The sequence below is a fragment of the Diaporthe citri genome (genome assembly GCF_014595645.1).
Source record: "Diaporthe citri strain NFHF-8-4 chromosome Unknown scaffold_6, whole genome shotgun sequence".
Classification (NCBI taxonomy): domain Eukaryota; kingdom Fungi; phylum Ascomycota; class Sordariomycetes; order Diaporthales; family Diaporthaceae; genus Diaporthe; species Diaporthe citri.
The window spans coordinates 4,178,089-4,200,565 of record NW_025064851.1 but is presented as its reverse complement, the minus strand read 5'-3'; the positions used below and the strand labels follow the sequence as shown (position 1 = coordinate 4,200,565).

General features: G+C 55.7%; 8 protein-coding genes across 8 annotated transcripts; 6 read left to right on the top strand and 2 right to left on the bottom strand.

Annotated features, from left to right (window-relative positions):
• Window positions 1–231: 231 nt before the first annotated feature.
• Window positions 232–1,972, top strand: INS49_013099 (uncharacterized protein; the record flags this gene model as incomplete). The annotated part of the gene is made up of 3 exons (XM_043173801.1): window positions 232–372; window positions 456–1,031; window positions 1,091–1,972. The coding sequence occupies 3 exons, from the start codon at window positions 232–234 to the stop codon at window positions 1,970–1,972; spliced, it is 1,599 nt and encodes a 532-aa protein (XP_043023098.1).
• Window positions 1,973–4,034: 2,062 nt separating this feature from the next.
• On the top strand, window positions 4,035–7,597 carry INS49_013098 (uncharacterized protein; the record flags this gene model as incomplete). Its single annotated transcript, XM_043173800.1, has 5 exons — window positions 4,035–4,794; window positions 4,856–5,617; window positions 6,300–6,430; window positions 6,609–6,852; window positions 6,999–7,597. The coding sequence occupies 5 exons, from the start codon at window positions 4,035–4,037 to the stop codon at window positions 7,595–7,597; spliced, it is 2,496 nt and encodes an 831-aa protein (XP_043023097.1).
• A 556-nt stretch (window positions 7,598–8,153) lies between these two features.
• On the bottom strand, window positions 8,154–8,976 carry INS49_013097 (uncharacterized protein; the record flags this gene model as incomplete). Its single annotated transcript, XM_043173799.1, has 5 exons — window positions 8,154–8,341; window positions 8,474–8,506; window positions 8,573–8,625; window positions 8,888–8,913; window positions 8,974–8,976. The coding sequence occupies 5 exons, from the start codon at window positions 8,974–8,976 to the stop codon at window positions 8,154–8,156; spliced, it is 303 nt and encodes a 100-aa protein (XP_043023096.1).
• Window positions 8,977–10,124: 1,148 nt separating this feature from the next.
• INS49_013096 (uncharacterized protein) lies at window positions 10,125–12,026 on the top strand (the record flags this gene model as incomplete). The annotated part of the gene is made up of 2 exons (XM_043173798.1): window positions 10,125–10,235; window positions 10,284–12,026. 2 exons carry the CDS (start codon window positions 10,125–10,127, stop codon window positions 12,024–12,026), a joined length of 1,854 nt encoding a protein of 617 aa, XP_043023095.1.
• A 2,329-nt stretch (window positions 12,027–14,355) lies between these two features.
• Window positions 14,356–15,207, top strand: INS49_013095 (uncharacterized protein; the record flags this gene model as incomplete). Its single annotated transcript, XM_043173797.1, has 3 exons — window positions 14,356–14,832; window positions 14,898–15,072; window positions 15,176–15,207. 3 exons carry the CDS (start codon window positions 14,356–14,358, stop codon window positions 15,205–15,207), a joined length of 684 nt encoding a protein of 227 aa, XP_043023094.1.
• A 1,904-nt stretch (window positions 15,208–17,111) lies between these two features.
• Window positions 17,112–18,695, top strand: INS49_013094 (uncharacterized protein; the record flags this gene model as incomplete). Its single annotated transcript, XM_043173796.1, has 3 exons — window positions 17,112–17,230; window positions 17,338–18,052; window positions 18,117–18,695. The coding sequence occupies 3 exons, from the start codon at window positions 17,112–17,114 to the stop codon at window positions 18,693–18,695; spliced, it is 1,413 nt and encodes a 470-aa protein (XP_043023093.1).
• A 493-nt stretch (window positions 18,696–19,188) lies between these two features.
• On the top strand, window positions 19,189–20,109 carry INS49_013093 (uncharacterized protein; the record flags this gene model as incomplete). The annotated part of the gene is made up of 2 exons (XM_043173795.1): window positions 19,189–19,970; window positions 20,040–20,109. 2 exons carry the CDS (start codon window positions 19,189–19,191, stop codon window positions 20,107–20,109), a joined length of 852 nt encoding a protein of 283 aa, XP_043023092.1.
• Window positions 20,110–20,753: 644 nt separating this feature from the next.
• On the bottom strand, window positions 20,754–22,477 carry INS49_013092 (uncharacterized protein; the record flags this gene model as incomplete). Its single annotated transcript, XM_043173794.1, has 10 exons — window positions 20,754–20,866; window positions 20,962–21,036; window positions 21,107–21,202; window positions 21,276–21,371; window positions 21,438–21,607; window positions 21,677–21,712; window positions 21,786–21,815; window positions 21,882–21,929; window positions 22,075–22,130; window positions 22,295–22,477. The coding sequence occupies 10 exons, from the start codon at window positions 22,475–22,477 to the stop codon at window positions 20,754–20,756; spliced, it is 903 nt and encodes a 300-aa protein (XP_043023091.1).

The following is a 22,477-nucleotide window of genomic DNA, read 5'->3' as shown; positions in this document are numbered from 1 at the left end:
CAGCAACCGTTTCCAGCACAGCTACTAAGGTTTTGGGGGCAAATCAGCAGATGGAAAGGGCCATCACATCCATTGAACACCCCTCGTCGGCCGAGCCATCTAGTAGGCTACCACAGGCATCATTCAAAGGCCACTTTTCCGATGACCCTCAACCACATCTCTCCCTAGCATGATTGACATTTTGTTCTGTCCTGACTGATGACAGATATTGGAAACACCCAAACTACCGACATGGATGACAAGAAAACAGATGAGGGGCAGGAGGCTGCATACCTGCAGAACACTACAGGTGCCGACGTCGACATTGGCATTGACGATGCGGCTGCCATCCCCAAGGGAGAGATCGATCCGGTGTATGAGGCAAAGGCCAGGGTCCTGAACAGAGCTGCAAGTTGAGAATCTGTATTCCAAACCAACCCCGCCGTGGCAAGACTGACCATGCCCGCGACCAAAAGATCCAAGACATCGGCATGGGGTGGTATCAATGGCAGCTCTTCATCGTCGTGGGGTTCGGCTGGGCCTCTGACAACCTTTGGCCCATCGTGACCTCGCTCATCCTGACGCCAGTCTCGAACGAGTTCAACGCCCCTCGGCCGCCCCTGCTCAGCCTCTCGCAGAACATAGGCCTCCTCGCCGGGGCCATATTCTGGGGCTTCGGGTGCGACATCTTTGGGCGCAAGATCGGCTTCAACGCCACCCTCGGGGCCGCCGCCGTCTGGGGGATGATCGCGGCGAGCTCTCCCAACTTCGCCGCCATCGGGGTCTTCGCGGCCTTCTGGAGCTTCGGCGTCGGCGGCAACCTACCTGTAGATAGCGCCATCTTCTTGGAGTTCCTCCCTGGGAGCCACCAATATCTCCTCACCGTCCTCAGCATCGACTGGGCCATCGCGCAGGTGGTGGCCACGCTGATCGCGTGGCCCTTGCTTGGTAATCTCACATGTCAGCAGGATGAGGTGTGCACGCGAAGCAAGAACATGGGGTGGCGTTATTTTGGTCAGTATCACTCTTCTCCTGCTACAGATCCCCGATCTGTGTGTTTTAGAATGTTCCGGGATGTGTCACTTCAGGACCCATAGCAGGCAGTTAACAGGTAGTAGTCATCACCATGGGCGGCATCACCCTGATCATGTTCGCCATCAGGTTCATATGCTTCACGATTTTTGAAAGCCCAAAGTACCTCATGGGCAAGGGGCTCGACGAGGAAGCCGTCCGGATCGTACATGAAGTGGCCCGGCGGAACGGACGGTCGGAAGTGTGTTCCCTCACGCTCGAGGACCTGAAGGCTTGCGAGCCGGATGGCTACGTGCCTCAGACCAGCGCCTCGACCGCCGTCAAACGACGGCTGGAAAACGTCAGCCTGAGCCGAGTGAGGCCGCTCTTCGGAACGCGGAGAATGGCGCTCAGCACCAGCATAATCATGGCCGTCTGGGCCTTCATCGGGCTGGGATATCCGCTCTACAACGCCTTCCTGCCCTACATACAGGCGACCCGGGGCGCGGATTTCGGTGACGGCTCAACCTATCTGACATATCGCAACAGTCTGATCATAGCGGTTTTGGGCGTGCCAGGGGCTCTTCTCGGGGGTCTCCTGGTCGAGTTGCCCAAATTCGGCCGCAAGGGCGCCCTCAGCCTGAGCACAGTCCTCACGGGGGTCTTCTTGTATGGGAGCACCACGGCGCTGAGCTCGAACACGCTTCTTGCGTGGAACTGCGTTTGGAACTTTGCGAGCAACATCATGTATGCCGTCCTTTATGGGTTCACCCCGGAACTATTCCCAACACCGCAGAGAGGCACGGGCAATGCCTTGACTGCCACCAGCAACCGTATATTTGGGATCATGGCGCCAATTATCGCCATGTTTGCTAATCTGGAGACTGCGGCGCCGGTGTATACGAGTGGCGCGTTGTTTATTGCGGCAGGCTTGCTGGTGTTGGTGCTTCCGTTCGAGTCTCGAGGCAAGGCGGCACTATGAAATGAAAGCTGTCTAGACTGGGGAGGAGATTTTGGTTCAGAGAAACCTATCTGCTTCGCCATTTTGGCAGTATTCGATCTCTACCAGCATAAGCTATGTGGCCAACGCCGCAGTTCTTGTCACATGAAGCGCTCAGATGCTTGGAAGCACTTGATAGAATCTCAATGATTGCATCGAGAGGTAATGTGGACGACACCATTGGTTTGTGGAGATAAACCTGTAGTAAAATGCTACAAATTGTGAACATGCTCAACAACAGGACCAAGAAATCTGATCGCGAATGAAGCAATGGCCGACTTCGACACATCCCACGCAAAGAGCACGTTATTCAGAATGTAGTTTCTATGCACGACCGAAGCATACAGCGCTTGCACCAGCAAATCGAAGATACTGGTACTTTTGCCTCTTTGTCTATGGTGGAAAGAATGGACTGAGAAAGATTTATGTTGATGTAGACAGTTCGGAAGAACACTCGGGCTGTCGCAGAGGAGAGTAGGGAGAAGATCATAATATAAATTTTCAAATGCATCACCCCTGAGAGCTCGCTTTAAAAAAAATTGCCGTGGCTGGCAGCATGCGTACAGGCCTAGAGGCCATGTGGGGACATGCCTAGTCAAGACTGTGTCCGTAGGTGGTATGTTTATAGTGAACTGGACTGAAGGACAACCACTCGGTCGCAGGGTTCAACAAGTTTGTTCCTGGGCCTTGGGAGATGAGTATCCCCAACGCCTTGAATCGGCTATTATGATAATTCATTTGAGCGTGTGACAGGTCTTGTTTTGTATTTCAACAGTTTGCGACGCCGGTGTTCCCAACCTCTCTGCGTTGTTTCCAAGACGGATGAGGGATCCGGCAGAGAAGGCTGCAAACAAGCTCCCTTCATCTAGACAAGCAATCTACCCGAGCTTGAAAAGTGGAACTTTATGCGGTTCCTGATCTGCTGAAGGACTGTGGAGCTCCGATACTGGTTGTCCGCTCCGACAAGGGCTTACCCGTGCCCGGTGACGGAGGACATCGCGGCTTTCAATACACTCCAGGTGCTGGGTGGAGAGCCGCTTAATTCCTTTTCCAGGCGAGAATTACTTTGTCCTGAACGCAGTAAATACAGGGTACCCTCTGCAGTGGCATCGAGAGGCGATCCGTTTGGTTAATCAATCCTCGGACATTGCTCAGGAATTGATCAAATTCAAGGAATGACCAACAGAAGATCAATTCTGGGCCAGTGGTGGTCAGGGGGGCGTTCGGGGCGATCCAAATATTCTAACCCCCTATCCATGTTGCCCTGCCTCGTTTTGCCTCTTGCTTGAGCATTGGTATCCTGATATCTCGCGCCATCTGTGATACGAGACTCTGTGTACACACTGGTGGCTCCGTGGAGGGGTGACGTTGCCCGGCCTGCAATAAAACATTTCGTTTCACGGAGAAAACGGAGAATTCAGTATGTGATCTCGGGAGACCCCCACCGGAACTGCTGTGGTCCATTCCCTCCACTTGAAAACATGCCATTTGTGGGGAGGCACGGGACAAGGGGCCTAGCAACGATTCAGTGTTTAGGCCCATCACGAAATTTATCTGCAACCGCCCATCGACGGCCGTGGTTCCGACTTGGGCTGACCCCTTCCCGCAAAAGGGGCAAACGCCCAACTCCCGCTCGCCGCTGTGAGGACGTAAGCAATTTGTGGTAGCCGGTGGGTCTGCAGGCATTGTCTTTACGATTTTGCCTCTTCTCCTGGGATTCCTTGCATGACAATGGAGACTCTAGCCCTGGTGTGCTCGAATTGCATCTCTATCTGGGAATGCACATGTGTGCCTGGGGGCCTTGCTAACCGCCTTCTCCACCGTGAAACGAAACAACCCGCCTTTCGAGATGTTGGGCCATGGCCCACGATCGATGCCATGCCGTGTTCAAAAGTGATGAGGGTGCCTCTATTCTGATATTTCCTGTCCACGCTTGCTTCTCCTCTGTGCGCACACTGCTTTTACCCGCTAGTTCACCGGGCGTCCATCAATACCACTCGTTATTGCCATTCTTTCAATTCATTCGCTCCCTTTTATTCGCAGCATGGCTCCGCGAATGCTGATTTCTGGCCTGCTGGCTTCGGCCAGCCTCATTCTCCCGGCTGCAGCTCAGCTGTCAGGCACAGTTGGGCCGACTACCACCACTTCTGCGAAGCAGTCCACAAAGCAATGCAACATCTTGGACTACGGCGGAACAGCAGATGCATCAACAGACAACGGTGATGCTATCGCCGCGGCATGGAAGGACTGCGCGTCAGGTGGTGAAGTTCTTATCCCTGAGGGTGAATACGGAATGGCAACTTGGGTCAAGTTGTCGGGAGGTAAAGGGACGAGCATCAACCTCGAGGGAACCATCTACCGAACGGGCACAGACTCGGGCAACATGTTCATGATCGAGCACTCCACGGATTTCGAGTTCTACAGCGCTTCGTCCAAGGGCGCAATCCAAGGCTACGGCTATGAGTTCCACAAGGACGGCAAATATGGGGCACGTCTCTTGCGACTTTATGATGTCCAGGACTTCTCTGTTCACGATGTGGTCCTTGTCGACGCTCCGCAGTTTCACCTTTCCCTGGACACTTGCACCAATGGCGAGGTCTACAACATGATTATCCATGGAGGTTACCAAGGTGGTCTTGACGGTATCGACGTCTGGGGCTCCAACATCTGGATCCACGATATCGAGGTCTCTAACAAGGACGAATGTGTGACGGTCAAGGACCCCTCCGATCACCTCCTGATCGAGCAAGTTCACTGCAACTGGAGTGGTGGTTGCGCTATGGGCTCGCTGGCTACTGATATTGGTAAGTTCAATATTCTAAACCTCCTTGTAAATACCTAATTGACCATTGTGGAATTTGAAAGACATCCACGACATTGAGTACAACTACGTCTACACTCACCACTCGAACCAAATGTACATGATCAAATCTAGCGGAGGCAGTGGCGACGTCAAGAACCTGGCCTTCAACAACTTCATGGGTCACTCCAACGCGTACACGCTGGACTTTGACACAGCTTGGGGAAGCATGTCTGTCTCAGAGGGCGACGGCATCAACTACTCCAACATTTCTTTCTCCGGCTGGTCGGGCACCTGCGAGGACGGAACCCAGCGCGGGCCGATCAAGATGAACTGCCCCGAGGCCGTGCCTTGCACCGACATCACCGTCGAGGACTTCAGCGTGTGGACCGACTCCGGAGACGAGGTGCTGTACGCGTGCCAGAACGCGTACGGCACGGGGGCTTGCCTCAACACGGCCGATGCCACCACCGCGTACAGCTCGACGCAGACCATCACCACCTCCGGCGACGCCTCCTTCTCCACCATGGCGAACGAGCTCACCACCGGCTGGGACATCTCCGCCTCGATCCCCATCCCCACCATGCCTGCCTCCTTTTACCCCGGCAGGCAGCCCATCAGCGCCATCCTGAACGGCGGTGGCTCCTCCGCCGACACCAACGAGAAGGCCGTCGCCCAGGCCAGCGCCACTCGTGCTGCTTCTTCTGGAAACGTGGGTGCCACCGGGTACGCCCCGAGCCTGCCATCCGCGACTGGCTTTGTCACCAGGTACTCGTCTGCCGCCCCCCCTCAACCCACCACGGGCGACCAGGGCAACCGGGGCTGGGGTCAGGACTGGGGTTCTTTCGGATGGGGCCAGCAATAGGCGGTTGGTTGTGGCTCTACGTCTTGCCCGGCCCCGGCGGCCAAGCCCGGCTGTGGCAAGAAGTCTGCCAAGCTCTGAACACATCAAGCTATTGTGCTGGCGGGGTGTTCTGGCTGGTAGCAGCGGCAGATCTTCTGCATCTTCGTTGTGAATAGTGTGGTCTGGTTATTTGTAAATATCCAATTAGTTGTCTATGTCATTTATCTCGCCTCGGGCTATGCTAGTAACAAGCAGTTTTCCTGGGGTTACTTGGAGTTTCTAGAACATTTTGACGGAAGCGACACCCTTGGCATCGCATACGAGATCCGTACAGAAAAGAGTTTCCATATCAAAGTTACCTTGACCGCTTGGAAGACGTAAAATTCTTCGGGGTTATATTCAGTGACGGCAGATTCCCATACTGCTTGACTGAGCGTGATGTCGAGCACCGGGGTGCACGCTTGTGCCAGCTTCTGCGGACCGGTGCCGGTTCGGCGGCGGCCGAGACCTCACCGCGTCCATCAATTGACGATCTAGCCTCTTTTGCCAGAACGCATCTACTCCTATCGGTGTGCCTGACGGGCCTGAAGGCGATTCAGCTGCACGAAGAGCAAGAATCCTGTCTCACATCATATCGGACTTGGGGGTGTCGCCGCGACATCAAGGTAGAGACAAGATGAGCCCCGCGCTTGAGTCCACCGACGCCAAGAACAAACTCGAGGACCTCTCAGGAGTCAAGATCAAGCCGGGAGAGAACCCATACAAGGCTTTGATCGAGGCCTGCCACGATGATGCGGTACGTGCGATCCCTTGGAGACGGCTTTGAGTGGTGTTCATCATGCTATGATGGACGGGCATTGGCTGGGTCACGGACATCAAGTCGGGGATCAAACGATGCCAACTGGCCAAGACTAGCTCAGCGTTTTCCTACACATATTACCCCCGTACGCGTCCATTGCTAACCGATCATACAGGCAGAGATACAGTCACTGTACTCAACACACCGGGTGACAAGAAATGGGCAGCAGAAGGAGAAGTTCCTATCGTCAGATTTCAAGGAGGTCCTCATCGACCCCTTCCTGCTGAGACTTGAGAACCCGAGCATGGAGCCGGGCTTCACGGACCCGAGGAACTGCCTCGTATTCTGGGCCAGACCACCTGAGCACATCATCAAGCTCGCCAGTAAAATACAGTCTCTGCTAAAGGAGGCGGCGCCCAGTACGTCGATGGACTCTTTGAGTGACCAGGTGCGCCGGGGTCTCATAAGATGAACTCCCGTACACTCAGACTCAGGCATACTCCATGCCACCATGAGGTCGAACAACCATGCCTTTTACCAAAGCTAACAAGGACTACCACACTAGAAATCTGGCTCATGCCACCTCACCGCATGCACCTCACAACCCTCGAGATAACCCACAGCCGCACGCCCGCCGAGATCGACCAGATCGTCACGCAGATGCGCCCCACGATCCCGGCCCTGGCCAACTTCACCCTCGCGCACCGCAGCCGCCTCGTCAAGCCCATGGTCTCGTACGACCTGGCCGCTTTCGCCATGTCCTTCCTCCCGGCCGCGGGCGAGCCCGTCACGTCACCGGCCCCAGCCGCAGGCGGCGCCCACGAGGCCGACGACCCGTACACGTACCACCACCTGCGCCGGGACGTCTTCGACCTCGCCAGGACGGCGGGCGTGGACGTCGACTCGCGGTACGTCGTGCCCAGCGCGCACATCACGCTGGGCCGATACCTTACGCAGGAGGACCACGCGACGCCTGCCGCGCGGGAGAGGTGGACCAGGGCTATCGATGAGGTTAATGCGTGGCTGGAGAAGGAAGTATGGAACAGCGCCGAGGCGTCGCTTGTCGGGGAGTGGATCGTAGGCCAGGAGAAAGGCATCGATGCTAGGAGCGGCCGGCTCTGGTATGGAGGGGGCAGGACCATCATGATGGGCGAGGGATTCTAGACTACAGTAGCTAGCTGTTGACGGGCCTATGGCCAAGTCAGGCAGCGTGGCGTAGACATCTTAGACACTGGACCCGTACCGGGTGCAGTCTAGAACTGCGGGATATAAGAGCACTTTAGATGCTAGAAATGCTGTTCCTAGACCAGAGTCCGCAGTATCTTGGCAGACATGCATATATTCCTCCGATCTCGATTCGAGGAGCGCTGTGGCAAGCAAACAAGCGGGAAACACGCGGTTGGCTCGACTGGGTGTGTATTTGTTTTCGGCTGCGGGCCATCTGGGCGATGCGTTGAATGGCATCCAGCCTCTCTCATCATCACAGGCAGTCAGACTCCCCCGAGCTCAGCTCCACAAGGATTCGCATTTCCCTATGTACTGATGTTCCCCCCTCACAGTCCCTCACAGCAGTCGCGAGGATCGAAAGCAAGATTGCATGCATTTTATCCTTTCGCCGAAGGACCCGTCCGTAATGACCACCATATTTGCCGTGTAGAAAAGTCGTGAGAATTGCCGCAGAGACCAAAAGACGATGTTGACGAGTAAGCGCGCGTCCCGTTTAGAACACAAGGGCGGCACCCTTGGTCTTCTTGTCACCACCCAGCTCGAAGTGCTTGCATCGCTTCAGGGCCAGTTGCAGCTTGGTCTTGCACGAGGAGCACTCGAGACGCAGCACAACCTTCTTCGTGGTCTTGGCCTTCTTGTGGAAGACAGGCTTCGTTTGACCACCGAAACCAGATTTGCTTGCTGTAATCGAAATCGTTAGCATTCGTGTCCAAAAGGTCCGCGCGGTGACGTTCGTTCGGGAATATCGGTTTCGTGGTCATGAACGTCTCGGGGTCGGAGTCGGTGGCACATACCGGTCGTAACGTCTCTTACCCTGGGCGAACAGGGAGGCCTTGCCAGCCTTGTCTGCGAAAAGTCAGCACCTTCGTCGCCATCCGACATGACCCTCCTCCGTAGTTTCCGGGTACTCACACTGCGTGACCTTGTGCAGGGTGTGCTTCTTGCAGTCCTTGCCCTTGCAGTAGCTGTATACCTCAATCAGTATGGGTCCTAGTGTCCTGCATCGTGATCCGTAGCCGCCCGCTGCCGTGAGAATTGTGTCGACTCCATCAAAAGCGCCCGTCGTTCGTCCCTACCCGTCTCTTCCAAGCGCATTTCCATCAAGTCGTGACGCCTCAGGTGCCTCCCATATTTCCAATTGCATCGGGCGTGTGCGGTCGTTGTGTCGTTCGTTTTGTTTTGTTCTCGCGGAGCGGGCGGGGCAGATTGTCGTAGGGAGTCACTCACGTCTTCCTGGTCTTGGGAATGTTCACCTGGAGGGCAGAAAGTCAGCGGGGCCATCCGAAGAAATACAACAGTATCAAGGACCGTACCATCTTGTCGGTATTGACGGGATGCCGGCTTCAACAATCGTTGGGTGGTGATGTTACGGGGTGGGTTGTCGACAAGAAAGGGCGAATACAGTCCGTCGCTAGATTTTGGCCGGATTTCTCGAGTGAGAGAGCACCAGGGTGGATTTTCGTGCGCCGAGCCGATTTTTCTGCTGCGCCACAGGTGTCTGCGCCACCGCTAGTGAGAAGTGGGGAAGGCCAACCCTCCGTGCCTCTCCGCCTGTCTCAATCGACGAGCACGCCAAGTTGACATTTCAAGCAACGCAATCCATCATTTGATCCCTTCAAATTGAATATTCGAGCAATTTCTGGGCTGCAACCCGGTGTGGCTCCTAGATGCCTGTCCCGACTCAGGCATCCAGCTCTGGGTCACCATTTTCCAGCCCCAGGACGCCTCTCCTCCTCGGTATGGAGCAAGCTTGTCTTCAAAGCGGGCGTCGTGGGCGGTGAAATGGCGATTCTGGGCAACGCGGACTGACAGGTCTGTTTATGCCAATTACCTGGAAACGGCTTGTTGTTTCCTGGTCAAGTCGACCAGAATTCCCGTCTTTTGTTTATATTCAGCTGCGATGCTCTTCAGTGAAGTGTCATGACACGACCAGAAATTCGTCTTTGGAACGACAACAGTGGCTTGTGTTGAATCCAGGACGCCACTATACGAGGCCTCAACCCACACTCAGAGGCGTGGTTGCAACCCATTTCCTCTGTAGTGCAACAGCTTACCCAATTGCTGCTGTGGTCAAGACGCCTGTCGGGGTTGCAGGTCAGTCTAGCATCCGTCATGGACCAATCTCATCGGACACGGGGCGGGATGGTCAAAAACCACGCGCCCGGCAGCCATGAACGAGTCCACAGCATTGCCGGGGCACGTCCCGGTCGAACATGCCCAGGGGGCTGAGGGATTGTTAGCCAATTTTGTCTTTATCCGGCAATGCAAGTGGGCACGATGTGACCGTCATTCCCATCGCCATGCTAACATTCAACGCTGTGGATATCGAAGGATTCCTTGGCGTGCCCATGTGCCTAGGAGTCTCCTTATTCAAATTCAGCGGCATTTCCTTTGTCGATGCAGACCAGATGAGCTATGTGGACTTCACAGGACATGCATTTGCTTGCCTGTGTGCATCATCATCATGGGCCTCACTATTCCCTCATCGCTTCGCGGCGCCACAGCCGTGCTCCTAGCACTGGCCGTTGCAGGGGTCTCTGGCGACTGCAGCCCCAGTGCATCGTCTTTTGACTTCGTAAGACTGCCCCTTTCCCCCGACTCTACTGGTGCTGACACTCACAAGATCATCGTTGGTGGTGGCACTGCTGGCCTGGCATTGGCCACGAGACTAAGTCAAGGACTGCCAGATGATTGTATCCTCGTGGTCGAAGCTGGTTCGCCCGCTCCGAATGAGCTTGGCATTAATGTGCCAGGAAAGAAGGGGAGCACTCTTGGATCGAGATACGACTGGAACTTCACAACCACGCCTCAGCCGGGCTTGAACAGTCGGCGCATCTCTGCGAACCGGGGCAAGGTGCTGGGTGGAACCTCCGCGCTGAACCTCATGACATGGGACCGAGGCAGCGTGCCCGACTACGATGCATGGGAAGCCCTGGGAAACCCAGGTTGGAACTGGGAGAACTTCATATCCGCAATGCTGAAAGTCGAAACCTTTGACCGCACAAACAACAAGTACGGAGAGGAAGGCGTGGGCACTGATGGGCCTATCCAAACCCTCATCAACCGCTTCGTGCCTCCTCAGCAACAAGGTTTCATTCCAGCCCTGGAGAGTCTGGGTGTGCAGAACAACCTCAACTCACTTGGCGGCGATCCCCTTGGTGTCATGCTCCAGCCCGGTAACATCCGGGAGTCAAACTACACGAGGTCCTATGCTGTCGACTACCTTTCTCTCGCGGGCCCGAACCTGGTTGTTTGGAATGATACGACAGTATCTAATATTGTGCTGAGCAAGAGCAATCAGTCTGAGTCACTGGTCGCCACCGGCATCAACATTGGCGGCAACGTTGTGGAAGCTGTGAAAGAGGTAATCTTGTCGACCGGTGCTTTCCAGACGCCAACCTTGTTGGAGTTGTCCGGCATCGGTGACTCCTCAGTGCTCGCGGCAGCTGGCATCGATACCCTGCTTGAGCTCCCCGGAGTAGGATCGAACCTGCAAGACCATGTTCGCATCCAGAACTCATACCGATTGAAGCCAAACTACACGATCTCGTTTGATGAGCTTCGGACCAATGCGACGTACGCTGCACAGCAACTGGCTTTGTGGGAAGAGAACCAGTATTCGGCGTACGACTACACTGGGAGCGGCTACGCCTACCTGACCTGGGCGCAAGCACTCGGAAATGCTTCCTCAGAGCTTGTCAATCTTGCCAGACAAGTGGCAGACCCAACCAGCAAGATCGACCAACACAAGCTGGCATACCTCACAACCGATTTAAGCGCGCAGGCCCCTGAGGTCGAGTTTATCTTCTCGGATGGGTACACAGGAGTGAAGGGCGCACCACCAGCCGGCTCCGTCGACTTTGATTCGCACTTCTTTACGCTCATAGCTGTCATACAGCATCCCTTCTCAAAGGGCAGCGTACACATCAACGCCTCCGACCCAACTGGCAAGCCTATAATTAATCCCAACTACGTGTCTAACCCATACGATCTCCAGGCCATCGTGGAAGCCACCAAATTTAGCCGCAGAATCGCTCAGAGCGCTGGGTTGAGCGAGGCCTGGTCGGATGAATACGAGCCCGGGTTTGACGTGACGACGAGTGAGACTGCATGGGAGCAGTTCGCGAGGAACACAACGCTGAGCATTTATCACCCTCTCGGCACATGTGCCATGCTGCCAAGGGGTGACGGCGGTGTGGTCTCGCCAGATCTGGTGGTCTATGGCACTTCAAACCTGCGCGTCGTGGACGCCTCGGTTATTCCTATCCAGCCGTCAGGTCACATCCAGACCATGGTCTACGGTGTGGCAGAGCTGGCTGCAGCTAGGATTGTTGACCAGCACTCCGAAAGCCGAGCAGGCTCTTGAGGTGCTGGGGTCTTCCATCGGATCCGAGGAATTCTCTGGCAACATATGCGAGTGGCCCGAAGTTGGTAGTCCCCTGTCGTCAACTATGTGACGACAGGTCACATAGGAAATGAGCTGTGATGAGGACTCCTTATCTCAGGAGTGATGATGTATTAGCGAACCTCACAATCAACAAATAATAATCATTCCCGGTTCACATCTTGACCTTGGCAGCTTGACTGCTCTCGGCCTTGTCCCTTCGAACCTCGTCCCGATCGAAATTGCTCTGCCACACGCCCGCAAGCGAATCATTGGATGTCATCTCTATCTGCTTAGGCAGTCCCACGCGGCGCATACGGCGACGATGCGTCTCTCGTCAATCTCCCCGTCCCAGTCTCACGCAAGCGAGTCTGTTGGGATCATCTTGTGCCGGATCGACCCACATGAGCATGGCCAACGCAGGTCAGATGCACGTTTACTGTGAACACCCCACGCCTTTGACCCCAGTCGAGACCAACAGTCACATCTCGACAGGCCGGAAGCGTGAGGGTGAAGCCGCGGGCACTACCAGGGTTCCCAGCCGGCCGTCCGCCTGTCGCTGAGCAGGCTGCTACAATGATGGAAGGTCAGAGACGGCAGGCGGCATGTCCCAGCGTTATTCCCATGGCAGCACTTTTCGCCCCAAAGACTAGGTCAAAAGAGAATCCGCCTTTGACTCAGTCTAAACACCCTGCCCCAAGGCGGAACGAGGGACCCGAAAAAGGCGAGGTTGCCAAGCGTAGGGTGTCATCGCACCATGCAGTGCAGTGTTCGTCCGCCAGGAGTAGTCACACCGGCCTGACGAAGAGGCTGTCTCGTCCCGGCTCGCGTCATACCGACGAGGAGGCGTGGATGTGTTGGTCGATCAATTCTTCATGATCGTGCGACCTTCAGATCGCCCTACACTGTCTTCCTACGCTTCTCTCCAGTTCGCCCTTTCCTTCCTTCCTCCGCTACTCCTGCCGAACGGGACGCGCTTATTTCGGCCTTGTGGATGCCGATCTAGTCTCCACGCCCCCCGATCGAGCGCCTAATCCTTCAGGATTCCGGACTACGACGTAGTAGCCGCGAGAGTTCTCAACACACACGGGGCCTGGAGCAGGACCATGTTATAGGTCTTGCAGCTATCCACGGGAGGTCATTTTAACACCGCGCCCATTGCGAAGGCAGTACTTGCAAATGGATGTGCATTTTTCTACTCAGAATGTCCCATGCACTTTTCTGCTTATCTTCCTTTCCCAACTCATTGCCGGTGCAACTTGTATGAACCAGTGAGGCTTCCATGTCAATTTTCAATTTTTTTTAATCGACGCCACATGCGTGCATGAAGGCTGCGCCGTGATTGCCAGCAGACTCTCAAAATTCAAAGAACGCTGCCTTGACTGACCTCCACCCCGTGGGATGCAACCGCAATCTGATCCATTGGCTGTCATCCGTTGGACACAACCAACAGCCCAAGTCGTCATGGCTAGAAACAAGCTGTCCCATGTCTGCAGCAGAGCGAGAAAGGCCCTCGTCTCCGCACAGCCGCCCTATTGGTCACAGAGACCTTGTTTGGGCGCCTAGGTGCGCATACTCGATCCGAAATGTCGGGTTCCAAGAGCGTTGGTGATTTGTAGGGGCACAACGACCATGCCACATCGACATGCTTATCATCCACCGCATATGCCCCCCTTTCCCGCTTAAGCCGCCAGTCGCTGTTCATGTGATGATCCACATCGCTTCTAGAGAGGCCTTGATCGACAGCCCCAGGACCCTTCGAGTTGAAGGCATCGATGTGATTTAATATACAGTTCTGCCAACACTCGGCTGTGTTCACAGCCCCTTATGGACAGTCAGGCAAGGGGCTAAGCGGAAGGTCAATCTGCGTGTGTGTTAGCCTGACCGCAACTTCATTGTGGTGTTGTGGTCTTGACGTACGGCTACGAGGCAGTCGCTGGGCAGCTGATAGCACACTGCAGCACGACAGCACTACTGTTGGTCGACCTGCACCAGTACTGCAGCATCTCGAGCGAGTGCTTTGCCGGAATCTGTTGGTTCAAGAACTGAGCTGTAGCATTCCCCCACATCTATTAAGCGCCGCGAACGAGTCTACAAGCTCGAGAGCCTCGGCCAACAGACCCTGCGTACAATCTCTGTCCCGGTCTTAGCTTTGAGGACAAGCCTTTTTGGGCTCCCTCGGCCCGCTATATCTACCACAGGTCCCGGCACTGGATCAATCTAGCCGTTGTGCTGCCTAACTCCTTGCGCATCTGTTCCATGTGTCTCTATTGCCCTCCCCGTCGAAAGCTCCAACCGGCCCTCGCCCGTCATGGCGAGTTCTGATGCTGGCGACTGCACGCTGGTGACCTGCCCCGTTGAAGAGGGATGGCTTTCTAGCCCCCCGCCGATCGAGGGCACCGCTTTCATGCTGGCTGCTTTCGCGACTCTCATCCCGATCAATTTGTGGGTAGGCGCGAGAAACAGAACGACTTTGTACAGCTTGAGCATGAGCATCGGACTCTTGCTGGAGGTCATGGGCCACTCCGGGAAGATCCTGCTCCGGAACAACCTCGCCAGCAAGTCCTACTTCGTCCTGTCTCTTCTCGGCACGGCCGCGGGGCCGACACTAATCACTGCCGCCGTCTATACCATCTTGCCTCACATCTTGGCCCTCTACGGGAGCGATCTCGGCACCCCACTAGAGCCCGTTTGGCTGAGCTACTTCTTCTTCGCCTTTGACGGCTTCACCATTGCATTCCAGGCTGTAGGCTGCGTTTTCGCGGCTCAAGGTTACAACAGGGTCGAGGTGAGCATGACCCTGACGCAAGCGACTGTTGTCACTCGAAATGATGGATTGACTCTCTGTTCAAGATTCAACAAGGAGTCAACGTGCTTATCGCCGGTCTCGCGCTTCAGATCCTGAGCCTGGTGGGGTTCTTTGGATTATACTTCCTCTTCATGTCTCGGGTATTCCGCAATCGAGAGTTCTTGGATCCGCGCTTCTGTAGCGTCTACCTCTCGGCAAGGTTCAAGACAGCGCTGTTGTGTAAGTTCATCGTCAACAATAGAGTTTGGAATCCGAAACCCACACGCAACCCTCTTCCCCTTCGGACTTCTGCGAGACGCAGAGCACTCTGCTAACCTTGCAGTCACACAGGTATTCAGCTGGCTCTGGCTTTGATCCTCGCACGGACAGTCGCCCGAGTGATTCAATTGTCCGGTGGACTAGCTTCGGCCCCATCCCAATCACATACATATTCCCTCGTGCTCGACGGCGCACTCGTTCTCGTTGCGGCTATAATCATGACACTGTTTCCTCCCGGTACAGTCTTTGGACGTGCTTGGGGCCCGACATCGCCATCGAGGAAGAAAGCCCGTCGTCATCTTCTCGCCCTCCATCCTGCACAGCGGAGCCCTGGGTCACCACCACTCACTATGCGTCCCGGCCCCGCCACCTCGCCGAATGAACACCGGTTTGGATACAACACAACCAATAAAGAACCGCGCTCACCACCCCCATCAGTCACCACTGACGCAGGTTCAATGGGCCAGTCAGGGCTCTGCGGACACCGAAGCTACTCGCACAGGAGGCAGGCGCCGGCACAACCGCTGGGCGACTCTGAGCCGCCACCGTATGAGAGACCACTAAGCACCCTCACCCGGGTGCCCTTCGTGCCACCAAGGGCCTTGACCCTGAGCCAACAGTATGGAAGTGGCCAGATCGTGGAGTCGGAGGTGACGATCGCGCCCGGGAGCGAAGGATCTAGGACAGGGGGGTCCGCCGGCTCGGGACCAGCCGGAGGAAGGACGCGGACGAGGAGCTCGCCGCGAAGTAAGGACGTCATGGTGAGCCATGATGCTATCTGGTGATGTTATGGGGAAGGGAAATGCGTGTCATGTTGGGGGCGGCCGTTGTGCCTGGCGTTTGTTTGATTCCTAGGGCCATTTCTTGATACCAGGTTGACCAACTGGGCACTTCTCAATGCAAGTGGATTCTCATCGGCCAGAGAGCTTGATCGGCGCGGAGCAGGTGCCTAGGAATACCGCGTTTTTAGAGGCGTTGAAGGTGGGTTTGGGATGGTAAAGTGTTCCGCGAGTGCTCAACGTTAGCCTCGCATATTCTATTAGCCGGAGGGGTGATTCAAATTGATAGCAATCCCTTTCAAGGCCACCTAATTCATTGTTGTGAAGAATCATCTACATGGCTGCGTTAAAACTATCATGTCTCGCAGAATAGAAAATGTAAAACAATTGCGAATGATTTTTTTGAGGCGGGGGGGGGGGGTTGGTGCAAGCAGACATATGGAGATCTTGACGCTGAAGATGTGGCTATGGCATTCTTGATGCTCGTCAAGTATTGTAATGAAGGAATTCAGAACACATCCCACCTACTTCAGTATTATGGCGTTCGCAGCTCCCATGTTCTACTTTGATAACTAGATGAAACCTTGGAAGTGAGGAAGTAAAGAAGTGGTGTACAGTGGGGCAATCAGGTGGGCATTTGTTCCTGGAAACAACACCCGACAAATGCAGAAAGGAGCACTGCAGCAGCACTATCTTCGCGTGAATGCATGTTGGGTCCAACCATCACATTGCATCTCCTCCCTAATTATCACCTTGGCTCCGGCTGAAACTCATGCTTTTGATTGCTCTCCATGTTGGTGGGGCCGGTCTGAATGTTACAACTCACCAGGTCTCCAGAACTCCTACGACTTATCATTGGCTTGCTTGTTTCTTAAACCTTTCTTACCAAGGATTGCTGCTAGAAGAATAGTGTAGGAATTTCGAGATTTCCCATAATTCCTGCAGATTTGTAACATTCCTAGCCAGCTGCTGCAGGAGAGCCACTTCGCCAGAATACAAGGCTAGTGGTATGCAGCGACAAGGGGGGGTGGGGTTTACGGGAACGTTGTGGACTGCATTCTTTCACAACGTCCAGACACGATTTGACCTGCTCGGTTTGTGTGGGAAGCATTTCCAATCTGCTAGGCCGATTGGGATTGCTTTCTCTCATATTGTTGACACAGACCAAGGGTCGGAATTATTGATTCAAAATCCGCGGATTGAACACACTCATTCCTCAAAATGTCTCTCATCAGAGTTGCCATCTCCGGAGGTGGTCTTGCGGGAGCGACTCTTCTCCACGGACTCCTCAATTACCCGCAGCTGGATGTCCAGATCTTCGAGTCCGCTGAATCATTCAAGTACGTCCATGTCGCCAATCCCTTACTATGACTTCTGATTGAGGGCCCTTGAAAATCCAAATCATACTCGAAGGCTCTGACAAGCACTGACGATGGGGAAATGGCAGTGTAGCTGGCGCGGCGATCGGCGTGGCACGCAACGCGCTCACTGCTCTGGATCTTATCGGTACATCGGCGCCAAAATGCCTCGAACGTGCCGGGGCTATGCACATGAACGGGGTTCGCTTCATGCTCGGCCAGGGCGAGGGGCAAGGGAGCTTGGTCGCCGAGGAGGATCGAGCGACCCACGGGAAGCGTGTGGTCAGCATTGTCAATCGAGCCGCTTTCCTACGAGAGCTTTTGGCGGAAATCCCTCCGGAGCGCCTGCACTCCTCCAAGAAGCTCAATACCATTGAGAAGAAGGGCAGTGAAGGGCCAGTCGTTCTCCATTTCACGGATGGAACCACTCACGAGTGTGACATCTTGGTCGGTGCCGACGGTATTCACAGCACTGCTCGTAAATTTGTCCTTGGAGAAGATGACCCTGCAGCATCGCCCAGGAACACCGGTGCGTGGACCATCATGGCTCTGAAGCCAGCCACACAAGCGAAGGCCAGCTTCGGTGGCGGGCCCCTTGAGGAATCTCGCGAGTACTCGTGGGTGGGGGACGGCGCATTCCTGATGCACAACATGTTCAATCAAGGCCAGGTAGTCCAATTCATCGTCGCCGCCCACGAGGCTGGTGCCGAGGGCTCGGACCGTTGGGACCGCACCGTCAGTGCCGACGAGCTCAAGGAGCTATACAAGGCCTTCCCTGAACATCTGAAGAAAGCCGTCAATGAGGTAAGGAATATGCGCTCAGGAGACAAGCAAGATCCTTTGCAGTCAAATACTGACAGTGAAACAGCTTCTTTGCGACGAGGCGGAGCAGCCTGCGATGTATCTCTGGGAACATCCCCCTGCTCGCACACATGTGTCTGGGCCAGTCTGTATCATGGGCGATGCCGCTCACGCTACGACTCCATGGCAAGGGTCAGGCGGCGGCATGACGATTGAGGATGCCTTGATTCTCTCCAGCGTCCTTGGCCGCGCGACGTCACAGAAGGAGGCCTGTATGGCCCTGAGGGTATACGACGAAGTCCGCCGCCCTCGAACACAACGGATTGTGGAATCGAGCCGAGGCACCGGACTCATCCTGGCTGGCCGCGGCGAGGGGATGGGCTTGGACTTGAAACGGCTGACAGGTAATGTGCTGTCGAGGTGGGACTTTATCATCGACTTTGACAACAAGAAACATCGCGACGAAGCACTTGAGAAGCTGGAAAGGGAGCCCAAACAGGACTCTGGAAGCATTTGGGCGACCAAGAGGCGAGGAATACTGTCGCACTCGAAATGTGCCCTTAGTCTTAGCTTGATGGAGAGAGTCGGGACCTACTTCGAGTTATTCGTGTCTCATGTCTTGCCCTGTATATCGGCAGTGATGTAGCTGAATTTGAGCCAAGTTCCCCGTTGAATGCGATATCATCTCGCTCACCTTCTTGTTAGTTTCTGAGTCTAAAATTGTGGATGAGACATGCATGCTAGAGCTCTTGAGACAAGGTATGGGAGCCAATGTCGTGCCCGTCCTTGAGGTTGGTGCTGAAGCATTGTTGACAACTTGGGGCATCCCTGTGTTTGCAAAACACAAGGGTTCGGGTTGTAACGATGCAGTGACATCACCAGGGACAAACCAGGGAGTTGCAAATGACCAGGCACGCGACCCTGGACATTCCGTTTTGACCAGAAAACGACGATAAGTAAAGCAGCATCATGTACATATCAAGAAAGCTCGGATAGCACAAAGGCCAACACCCAGACCGTGAAGCCAGTCATCCACCCTGTGGTCTTCGATCCCAAGAAGCCCCGAATCAACCGACACTCCCGACAGGTTGGCTGCGCTCCCAGTCCCCGGAAATCCCGCGTGTTAACGCCTGACCCAGATGCCCAAATACCCAATCGTGCTTGCCCATGGCCTTCTGGGCTTCGCAGAGCTGAAGCTTGCGGGATCTTACCTCCCTCCGATCCATTACTGGCACGGAATCAAAGAGGCCCTGACCGAGAATGGCGTCGAGGTTATCACGGCTACAGTCCCGCCAACTGGGAGCATCGAGGAGCGCTCTGCAAAGCTCCGGGATCATATCCTTCAGGAATCTCATGGGCGGCCAGTCAATATCATTGCCCACTCGATGGGCGGCCTGGATGCGAGGTACATGATCAGCTATGCTCACAGACGTCGCACCCAGCGACAGGAAAAGCAGCATCCCTCAAACGACATCAACGTCCGATCCCTGGTCACCATCGCCAGCCCTCACCACGGCTCAGCCTACGCAGACTACCTTCTTGAACAAATAGGTCCGGAACGGCTACCTGGAGTCTACGAGGCGTGGAAACGCACGACCGGGCTTAGCACCGGTGCCTTTTCGCAGCTCACCCGCAAGTACATGTCGCAGGAATTCAACCCGAGGACACCGGACGACCCGGACGTACAGTACTTCTCGTACGGCGCGGCCCTGAACCAGAAACCTCCACTCCTGAGCCCATTCCGGGCGTCCTTCAATGTTTTGAGCAAGGAGGAAGGGCTCAACGATGGCCTGGTTAGCGTGGAAAGTTCGAAGTGGGGAGCGTACAAGGGCACGCTGGAGAACGTCAGCCATCTGGATCTGATCAACTGGACGAACAGGGTCAGGTGGGCGATGAGGAGGTTGATGGGCGAGGAGAATCCGTGAGTTCAGCCCTTGCCTTACGCCTCGCACCTGGCTTCTTTACTGTTACTTTGATGCTAATCTATGAGAAACGGAAGCTTTAACGCCACCGCTTTCTACGTTCAGATTGCAGAGATGCTTGAAAAAGAAGGACTGTAAAGAAGCATAGAAGGCATAGATCTTTAATCATAATATTAATATTCAGCTTCGCCCTTGCAGCATTACGACAAACGATGACGCCCCCGGTACTGAGCGAGACCGCCTGCCGTTAGCCAACCTCACCCACACAGCCACATTCCTCGTTCAGACATCGAGTCGTATGGACGGCCACATCGAATCGTCTGACTTTCATGTTTCACCAGGTGAGCCCATCCAGACGAGTCTTTTCAATCCTTTGCCCACCATACTGCCCGTTAATTCGCATCGGCATTGCCGTTATCGTCGTTTCGCCGCCTGCGCTGAAGCACACTTGGAGACCGTCGACAATAATGGACCACGCCATTCACGAGATTTCAGACACTTCACTAGCTCACGACCGTGGTGCCTCCAACCATTTTGGGGCTGATATCATGTGTTGATATTCAAGCTTTCCCTAACCACATTGAATAGATAATAGACATTGAGAGATACTGGCCTGCCAGCAGCACCGATTCTTCTCGTACCAAACTCACAACCAAACAACCGATGACCCTAGGAAAATGCTGACTGATGCCCCGACTCTAGAAATAAGACCGATGAGTCTGTTATTGAGCCCCCTTGCTCCCATGTTGGACTTTCTTCTCGCCGCGGCTGTTGTCCTGTCTTTACCACTCGACTTTGACGGCCCGCCGTCCGCCGTTGGCCATTCTCGGTAGCGATCGACGACGCTTTCCCTTGCCGACTGCGGCTGCACCTGCGGCTGCTGGCGGCGGTGGTGCTAGATCTGATGTCAGCTCTTCTTCCTCTTCTCGGGATTGAAAGGATCAGGAGGACAGAGAGAATCTCCCCTGGCCGCCATGTGCTTTTACTTACGGGCACCCGCGGCACCGGGGCCACCTGCCGGTGGTGGTGGGGGTGCTGCTGCGCCTGAGGCGCCTGGGGGCGGTGCTGAGCATTTTGTTAGCATTGGTTCCTCACTTCTCTGGACACCGTCGTCCATGTGAGATATTTCACATACTGGGAGCGGCACCAGCAGCACCTGGTGGCGGTGGGGGCGCGGCGCCTGCAGCAGCCGGCGGCGGCGGTGGTGCACCAGAGGCGCCTGGGGGTGGTGCTGAATATTCCGTCAGCATTGTTTTCCATTCTCCTCTCAAACTTGCAGTTCCTGGAAAGGAATGGTTACGTACGAGGAGCAGCACCGGCAGCGCCTGGTGGGGGAGGAGGAGCCGCGCCCGCAGCAGCCGGCGGTGGTGGTGGCGCGCCAGAGGCGCCAGGGGGCGGAGCTGAAGAATTTCTTAGCATCGTTTTCTGCTTCGGAGCTCCTCGTCTCGGAAGAATATTTCACATACGAGGAGCGGCGCCGGCAGCATCAGGTGGTGGAGGCGCTGCCGCTGTGCAGTTCGCTCCGGCGGCGGCGGGAGGCGGAGGAGGAGGGCCTCCAGCCGGGGGCGGTGGCGGGGCACCTGCTGCTGGTGGCGCTGGGGGCGGTGGTGGTGCACCTGAGGCGGCGGCAGGAGGTCTGCAAAGGTCAGTCACGTTTATCCATGGGACTTGGCCGACAACTGGCAACGGCCGGGAGCGTGCTTACGGTGGCGGTGGTGCGCCAGAGGCGGCGGCGGGAGGTCTGGTCCATGTTAGTTGGCTTCTCCCATGGGGCTTCTTCGACACCACAGAATACGGGACGGGGCAGATCTAACGGTGGCGGCGCTCCTGGGGCATCAGGTGGTCTGAAAGCCAATTTGTCAGCCTTGATGTGTCCCAGGAAAGAACGTTACCCCGGGAGCGAGACTTACGGTGGAGGAGCTCCGGAGGCGCCTGGCGGTGGTGGAGGAGGGCCAGGTCTATACGACTTCGAGTGAGCGAGCGGCACTGGAGAGAGAAACGTGGAAGGGCCACTTCGTTGAGCCCAACTGCTCGAGGCAGTTCAGGCTAACTCCACTGGGGGAAGAACACCTATGTCGACACTCCGGGACAGGAAGCACTCACGGTGGAGGAGCGGCTGCGGCTCCAGCTGCTTCTGGGGGAGGGGGAGGAGGGCAAGACTTCAGAACACAGGTCAGTCATTTTCGTTCCTACATGGCGACGGCGCTGCTGGATGGCTCCCGAGGCTGTCTAGAGACCACAGTGCTCTGGGACCCAAGTCCTGCTGTCCACCAGACACCAGCAAGCCTAGGGAGACCCGGTAATCGCACTCAGGCACACGTACAGCGATCGCAGGAGGTGGAGGCGGGGCGTCAGGAGCACCAGACGCGGCGGCAGGAGGAGGCGGCGGTGTCGCCGTATCGTTGCCAGCCTGGCGCTGAACAAGGGCTCCGAATCCACGACGAGTCGGGCCAGCCAGCCCGGGGCCAGTGAGGGCGAGGGCGGGGACGAGGTTGAGACCACGCAT